Below are 8,912 nucleotides of genomic sequence, written 5' to 3' on the forward strand. Positions count from 1 at the left end.
TATAGATTCCAGACATGATATTTTGTAAAGCATGCTCAGTGTTCAGACCCTCATGAAACCCATATTGTTGCTTATTGAAAAATTTGAATTGCTTGTAAAAACCGATTAATCGCTTCTTGAATAGATTTTCAAGTAATTTAGAAAAATAGAGAGCAAATAAATTGGTCTGTAATTAGAAATGTCGGTATGTAATCCAGATTTGAAAATAGGAATCACCTCGGCAATTTTTAGATCGGCAGGAAATCTACCCTTCAAGAAAGAAGTGTTGAAGATATCACATAGAATCGGAACTATCGAAGTAGATATAGCCTTGAGAAGTTTAGAACAAATTGAGTCAGGACCTGGAGACTTTAACCTTTTTTAATGAATTTATTTCACACAACAGTTCGTCAGGAGTGACCGGCCTTAAAAACAAAGAATTACAGGAACAATAAGTTTTGAATTTGCGGTCATACGTTTTTTTTTTAGCATCATCTAAATCAGCCATAAATTGTCCAGAAATTCTTATGAAATAATCGTTGAATTTATCTGCCAGAACCTGTTCATCCAAAGATATTGGCTTTTTCTTAGAGGATGATTGACCACAGTAACTATTAATAATCTCCCACTGTCGCTTGGGAGGGTAGGCTTTCAAATTAGAAAAATATTTCACCTTCTGCTCCTTAATTAATTTGACTATTTTATCTTTAGAAGTAATAAAATCATTTTTAAGTTGCTCATTATGAGGGTTTTTAGAAAGTTTTTTATAGAGTTTGTCTCGATTCTCTATTTCCGAGCACAAACTATTCATCATCCATGGCTTTAGAAATTTATAATGCTTTTTCGATTGCAATTGTTGTGAACATTGAGAAGTAGCATCGTCTATGTAAGAATTAAGCACATGCATGAAAGCAGAAAATTTTACATCAACATTATCATAGGCGAGAACACGCCTCCAGTCATGCTTTAATAGTAAACTATTTAGTTTCTTATAATCTACTTTTTCCAATTTGTGGAACCACATCATTATCATTTGTGTTTTTAATAAGGGACAATGAAGCTGATACAGCTCTGTGATCAGTGATATGTGATTCAATTACCGCGCTATGTATTTGATTAGTGTTGAATTTTGATTTGAAGAAAATATGATCTATACCGGTAGAACTTACATTAGTCACTCGAGTGTCAATTTTGACAAGAGATTCAAATTCATTAGAGCTCAGCATTTTCAAATATTCGAATGCCTTATCATTGTTATTAATATTTATATTAATATCACCTAAAATTATAGTTATTTCTGCATTTGTCATTCTCCAAGAAGCCACCAGCAAGGTCATTTAAGAAGGTATCAATACAAAAAGCTTGCCATCTATATAAACATTAAAACAATAGTTTGATATTTCGAATTTCAACAAAATGGAATCAACATCCTTGATTTCCATCTATAATCTTGAACAATTAATCCCCTTATTGGTTGATACGAAAACTGCAATTCCAGAGGCTCGTGTTACATTACTTCCCGCAAAAATGCCAATGTAGCCACCAATATTAAACGGAGACGTGTCATCAAGTGGCTGAAACCACGTCTCAGTCAATACTATTATGTCAGGTTTCAATTTCTAACAAGTAATGTAAGCAATAAATGCATCAAATTTCTTATTAAGACTGCGAATATTTTGGTGAATTATCGTTAGATTATCGGCATCAGTCACAAAACACGAGTTTATCTCGGTAATGTCAATATTTACATTCTTCCATCATTTATAGATTCAAATGAACTTAGAATAAATAATAGAAATATGTTCCAAAGAAAATTGTTTACATGTACCAACAATAGGTTCATACTAGTTACATTATTCACACCACAAGCACTCAGATGAAAACAGATGAAGGGATATGTAAGGAAACTTATGTGAGTGAAGAAAGAACAGGAGATGAAATTGAAAAGATGAAAGCATTTCAATATGATTAAATTCATTGAAAAGAAGTAATTCGCTCACTAAAGGAGTTCAACGTCAATGAGACTCATACAAAAAGAAATAAATAAAAGATAAATGAATAAATATATAAATAATAATTATCAGCAATGTGTTCCGACAATTGAAAAAGTACTATTAAAAATTAAAAATATCATCTAGGATCTTCGTAATGCGAAAAAAAATGTTTTGATACTTTCAAAAAGTAGTGAAAAATAAATGATAATAATAATCAATAAATAAAAATAAGATATTCAAATAAGACCCTTCCACCTATATCATAAGGAGAGAAAAAAAAACGTACGACTTTCAAGAGGTGAGAACAGGATGAGACAGATAACATATAGGCCTACTATAATTAATGCAAGATCAAATTATAGTTCGTGATGAAGACATTTCATAATAGATAGTTCAAAATTGAAGTTCAGTTCGAATATAATTCAGTTCAATCCAATTTCATAATTTATTCATGGTTTTAGATCTTCACTTGAGCTCACAATTACAGGTTTGGTGTTGGTGTCCTTTCTAGTGTAGATTCGCCCATTCTTAAACCAAACGTATTGAAACTTTCCGGCCTTTTGCATTGTTTTAGCAGTTTTAAAGAGGCTACGATTCAAAGGTGACATAGTTTCATTCACGTAGATCATCTTAGGCTTGTCAGCGAAGCCTAGATCAGCCAAAGTGAGTCCCTTATTATTTTTGAAGCAGTTCATGAATTTATTCTTGTATGTAAAACCAACGAGCTTGACTATGATAGGAGGCTGCATGATGCCTTTATAACTGGAAGTTGATGGTAGCATATGGCAGTTATCAATCATAAAGTCCTTCAACTGAAACCCCACAGCTAGATAAATTCTATTCAAAATAGTAATCAAATTCTCATTTTTATCATAAGGAACACCTATCAAATCAATGCAGTTTTTTCTGAGATATTGATTTAAATTATTATTTTCAATAGAAAGTTTTTGAAAGTTTTTATTCAACTGCACATTACAAGTTTGAATCGAATCAATATTTTTGCAGCATTCATTAATATCAGCTTCATTATTTTCAATCGCGGCAGCATTATCGTTGTTCAGTTAAAATAAATGCTCAATAAACTTTATGATGTCCTTCAGTTCGTTCTTAATAGTGGTTATATCAGTCTGAATCGAATCAATTTTTCTGATAAGAATATCTATTTTTGAACTAAAATTTTCACTGAGAACACCACCAGTTGTTTGTTGCGACAATTGATTATGACTATCACCTACCACCTGCACCCCCACCGCCATCCGATCCTCTGCATCCCTTCGCCGGCACCGAACCTCTCCCATCCCCACCATCTCCACAGCCACCTTTCGACTTAGAGCTCTTCATAATGGAAGTAGATGGAATATCTTTGTTATTTCACACAATTTATCGCAAAAAAGAGAGTATTATGAATGTATAGGAAATTATTCAAGATATCTTCTGTGAAGTATTAATTTGATTCTTTCAATATTTCTAATAGTTTTGTTAATGTTTTATGCTGTATGATCACTATTGTACAATTCAAATGCTTATTTTCAGGATTCCACCACCATCTCGTTCCAGCAAAGTGATAAAAGCCGTTTTCAAGTGGTCCTTTGCTGGTCTAATTGTATACGGCTGCTATAAACTGGTTCCTGTGCCAAAAACAGTTTCAAACACTTTCAAGTCAATCACAGTTGCAGCTTGGCCTCTTGCACTCAAGGTAATTGCATTTATTTATTTATTTACAATGCAAATGACACTAATCTAATAACATTGAAAGATAAAATAATAAGGTAGTCCTTGTGCTATTTTTCTTCCAAATTTATATGTGACAAAGTCCAAGATAAGGTTAGAATTTAACGTGTACAATTTTTATAAACTTTTAGTCCAAAATAAACATTAAATCTATAAATTTTAAATTTTTCATAAATTTTGAATTGAGTTATTTAAGAAAATTTGCAACCATTCAAGAAACACCAACATTATTTCCAAATTACGACAAAACAATATCTGTGCAATCTTGATGAATTGCAATGAATAATTGTAAATAATAATTTTATTGTTTGCTGTATCCAATGAATAAATAAAAAGTATATCAAGAGGAATCTTCCCTCACTATAGGTCATTCATCTTACAAATAAAATGAAAAAAAAACGGTAGTATGAACAAGCAGGAAAGTGTTTTTCATAGAATAACCGAAAATGTGTTTTCATGGAGTGTTGTTACCAGGATTGCATGTATTGTATATGAATAAAATAATGATGGTGCAAGATCGGACTGACGGAAAGATAAGCCTACCGGTAATTTTTCACTGGAACAGCATTCGTGTTTCTCGCAATTTATGCTAAGGTTCAATTTTTCTAAACTAATCATTCTACAGTTCCATTTTCTTTAAAGCAGTCAACTAAAACTCGTGGATCATAGTTGAATTGCGCTACCTACCTTCCCCACACTCCATTTCCCACTCATTCGTACTTCAACAGCTCCGATTCAGAAAAAAGGCTTTTGCGTTCCACACTATTTAAGTATTATCGTCAAATTCAAAACATATGATTTTCACTCCTATGTAGTAAATTCCTATTTGAATAGAAAAATAGTTCATGTTGAAGATTTGCATGTTACAAATTTGTATGTGGTAAAAAGAAATGTTGAATAAAAAGACTTGAAATTTTCAGAACAATCTATCAATTGATCAAATCATTTTGGAGAAGCTAGTTTTGATTACTAATAATGGGTCATATGAATAAAAACAGAGCAAATGCTCATGAGCATGAGCATGGAGCATAAGGTTCATTAGGTAGAAGCATAATCATTTGTTCATTTTTATATGAATAAGCTTTTCCTTATACTCTTATGCTCCTGAACTCTGGAGCAAATGCTCACGTATTTTAAACATTTTTCATCAGCTGATTCGCCTTTGTGACCTTACTTTGTTATTATAGTGAAAGGTTAGGAATGTGCTACTTACATAAGCGCTAAATATGCAAGTATAGACACCGCTTGTGTTTGGTCGTCTGCTCTGTTCTCTATCTTTGAATTGAGTAATTTAGGTTAGTTGAGTTCTGAATTTTGAAATAATAGCGTGAAAAAATGTCATCTCTATAATAGTCTTCAGCATAATCTTATAATCTCAATAGCCTTCTTATAATCGTCTACATTCTCATCTTAAATGCCTATTTCCTATTCTGTGATGTCTATCTTTATATCGGAAAGGTATCTTTTGTAGGAATAATGGTGATTATATAATGGTTGAATCTAAAAAGAGTTTTATAGTTCTCAACTATTGGTTGTGATCGTATCTGGTATAGTTTCCTCTTACACGAATTAGTTGAGCCATATTTTAGTATGAGCAAAAGGTGAAAAGCTGCTCCAGACTATTTTTTCTCTTATTGCTCCGGACATTTTTTGAAGCATTTGCTTCAAAAGTTGAGCAAATGCTCTAGTTTATTCATACAATTTAGAGCATAAGCTTTTACTCTTGAGCAAATGCTCAATCTATTTTTTATGAGCATGAGCAAAAGGTTTTGCTCACGTTTATTCATAGAAAATGAAGCATATGCTCAATATTTTAGAAGTATAAGCAAATGCTCAACTTTATTCATCTAGATGATGATAAATTATGAAGCAGCCAAAACTAGTTTCTCGGAAACGTTTTGATAAACAAATGGTTGTGATAATTTTAAATCGTTTCTTTTTATCTAATATTAATTTAAAGATATAGAAGGATTTATTCAAAATCAATATTTTTCAAGTATTCTAATAATAATTTGAATATTCAGTATGTTTCAGTTATCTTATCATTACTCTTCATCTACATTTTGTTCTTTTAATAATCAGGTATTGGGCGATCTCAATTAAATCTGTTTTGACATTGTGTTGATTTAAGTGATTACCTATGAATATGCTTAGTAGGCTACCTTATTAATCTTACCTTACCTTACCTCTACCTTATTAATTCCTGTAGTGCCTTATTCAAAACGTTTTCAGTTTTCTTTTCAATAGAATGCTAATTATAAAATTAGGTATGAGTTGAATAAATTTGTCAGTAATGAACTAACTAAATTGAGTGAATTTGTTTTCTAGTAAACCCATCAGCTTTAGAAACTACTGTAGAATCAAGTTATGTGGGATTTATGTAATTAGAACAAACATTATGGACGTTAGGCTCCTACTAGTTCCTGTATTCGTAGGTACTTTGTTATTGTTATTCATTATACATCTGGGAATTGAGAAAACCTTGTAGATTCCACCTCACAGTGATATTTTATCTAATTTTCCAACTACAGTAATTAAATCTATAGTGAGGTCCACGTTGTAATGGCGATGGAGAAAGATACGAGAACATGTTGCCGATTCTCTGTCTTGTCAAAGCCTTCCAAAGACGGTAGATGATACAGGTTTATTGATGTAATATTAACTGTTCATTCTCGTTTAAAATAATCAATTATATTTTATTAAGCAAGAAATTATATTTTACAATTATTTCATAATGAATTTACATAATTAAGATGACATATTTTGTAAATTAGTTATTAATTCTAAATTGTTAAAAGACGATCTGGCAACAGAGCAAAGCGAGAAAGAGATAGCGCTTTCCGCTTTGTTGAATGATAGACAAGGATAGCAATATCATTGCTAATCAAACACTGCCATTATAACGTGGACCTCACTATAGTAGTAGAACGTCCTACTGGAAGACAATTTCCACTATATACTTTGTTAGGTCACACTTAATATAATAATGAATCGACGATCTATTGTTTTGTTAATTGTATTCAGTCCCCCAATATTTGATTGTAATATCAACAGAATTCGATTCTATTCACCTTCATCCGTTGATTCCCATGTATGTTTGTGATTTTTAGCCCAAACCTTTTGTCAAGTTTAGTAAAAACGTGAGCATTGTAAGATGAATTGAATATTCTTTTATTAAGATGAACTTGAAAAAAACTATTATTAACTTGATTTTATACCTGGATTATAAAATCAACTCTTCTTTTAGTTTACACGAATCAACTATGATACAGTTATGTAACCGCCAAGTCTTGGCGAATCTAATTTCTTATCAGTTGTCATATTTGTCTGAAGATAAGTAACTGTACCAACAGACAAACTGATAGAAGCGAATGATCAAGTTTATTGAAATAATAAACGCGAAGGCTAATTCCTTCTCACAAGATGTTTCTCTAGACTTATTGATTGAAAGGTAGCACTAAAGGATCGATTATCAAATTCATCTTGGTACTGATAAGATATATTTCAGCTTGATTTTTGCAATGAAAACTTGAATAGTCATTAGTTCTAGCTAGTGCTAGTCAAGTCCAGTTTTGACCTTCTAGATGCTCCTTCTCAAGATTAGTTTTTTATCTAAAATGAACTGTTCTCACAATTCTTGTGTTTCCAATGTCTTTTAGAATGAATTAGTTATTTCAGATAAATGAGAGAAAGCTAATTGTATTTATTGTTTTTGTTTTCAGTCTATCGGAAGCTTGAAGTTGCGTTAGAACAGCCTACAATCCGCAGAAACTTAGAACACCAATTCTATTGGAAATTGTAAACCCAACTGTTTTTTCTACTTATTGGTAGAAATTCTTTTGAGAGATCTGTTATTAAATTTTATAATGGCCAATTTATTTTTGGACGAGTATGAACATTGTGATACTAGAATAATGTATTCTTCACAGAATATTCCAGGTCCGGGCGCCGATTTAGACAGTTTCAATTGTCAGATCGCGTTGAAATGCGCGTGTTCTGCAAAATGTAGTGAGGGTTGTGCATGTTTAGTTGATTCTGGTGTCAATTATGATAGTTGCGGTAGGCTTTTGGGTGAAAAATTCTCCATGAATTCGGCGGGTGTGATCGAATGTGGTACGGAGTGTAATTGTGGTGAAACTTGTGGTAATAGAGTTGTACAGCGTGGACCAGTTAGTGGTTTAGAGGTGGTTGCCGTAGGTGGTAAGGGTCTGGGTTTGATGCGAAATCAAGATCTGAGAAGAGGTGACTTCATTTGTGAATATGCTGGTGAAGTAATTGGGAAGAGTGAGGCCAAAATGCGAGCCAACAAGTCGGGAACTGATGCTATGAACTATATTTTTGTACTAGAAGAGCACAGTGGGCAGAATGTTGTCGAAACATTTGTCGATCCCACCTGTATTGGAAACATTGGACGGTATATTAACCATTCGTGCAATCCGAACGCGGCGATTGTTCCAGTGAGGTTTGATTCGCTTGAGCCGCACTTGGCCATATTCGCCCTCACCGACATTGGCAGCGGCTGCGAGATTACCTACAGCTATTCACAAGGAGAGCATAGTTATGGTAAGATTCCATGTTTGTGCGCTGAAGATAATTGTAACAAGTTTATTCCATTCAATCCTAATCTTTTTTAAAATAAATTGTTGTCATTGAATATTCTTTTATTGTTTGTTATTCTAGAAATATATATATATTATCATTATAATAATTATTATTTAGTGATTAAAATTCGACAAATTTATTGATGCTCAATGTTGTATTGTCAATATCCCTGTATCCATCCGTATTAGGCTGAAGTTTCTAATCTTGCGAATTCAGACAAAATCTCAATATGGAAAATTTACTGGAACAAACAAAACTGAGGTGGCGTCAGATGAGTGCTAGTGTTCAGCAGCCGGCCATTCTGTCACTGCTAACACAATCTACTCAACAGCTATCAGATATCAATTATATTCAATTGAAGGGCCTTCCTCTTCTCAAAGAAGCAGCTTTATGGCCCAAATTATCCACACAGTGGAATGTGGAATACTATTGAGAAATAGTAAACGAGGGTTATATCTGCATGGACTGATATCGAAATAGCTGCACGTAGTATTTACGGGAGCATTCTCGTAATCATTCATACTCATATTTATTTACTTATCATGATAAGTAATACATTACCATATAGACAATAATTGTCTTACAATCCATACTGGAAAAAAACAA

At 32.6% G+C, this 8,912-nt stretch overlaps 2 protein-coding genes across 5 annotated transcripts in view; both read left to right on the forward strand.

Moving 5' to 3' along the window:
• The window catches only part of LOC111052969 (traB domain-containing protein), a 33,073-nt gene extending 24,617 nt beyond the window's left edge, over positions 1-8,456 (forward strand). Inside the window, exons 9-11 of one of the 4 annotated variants that reach the window (XM_039441329.1) lie at positions 3,507-3,669; positions 5,729-5,786; positions 7,427-8,445. In XM_039441329.1, coding sequence (XP_039297263.1) covers positions 3,507-3,669; positions 5,729-5,779 — 214 coding nt within the window. In that variant the 3' untranslated portion in view covers positions 5,780-5,786; positions 7,427-8,445. Of the gene's footprint in view, positions 1-3,506; positions 3,670-5,728; positions 5,787-7,426 lie in introns of all 4 variants that reach the window. The other 3 variants (XM_039441313.1, XM_039441337.1, XM_039441321.1) reach the window with 3 other exon arrangements.
• LOC111063886 (histone-lysine N-methyltransferase SETMAR) lies at positions 7,571-8,338 on the forward strand. The gene has a single exon (XM_022351560.2). The coding sequence runs from the start codon at positions 7,571-7,573 to the stop codon at positions 8,336-8,338; it is 768 nt and encodes a 255-aa protein (XP_022207252.2).
• Positions 8,457-8,912: the final 456 nt, after the last annotated feature.

The sequence above is a fragment of the Nilaparvata lugens genome, chromosome 1, assembly GCF_014356525.2.
Source record: "Nilaparvata lugens isolate BPH chromosome 1, ASM1435652v1, whole genome shotgun sequence".
In the NCBI taxonomy this organism is placed as follows: domain Eukaryota; kingdom Metazoa; phylum Arthropoda; class Insecta; order Hemiptera; family Delphacidae; genus Nilaparvata; species Nilaparvata lugens.

What these genes read in the sequence shown, in the direction of transcription:
- LOC111063886 (XM_022351560.2), top strand. Translation starts at nt 7,571, where the DNA reads ATGGCCAATTTATTTTTGGACGAGTATGAACATTGTGATACTAGAATA.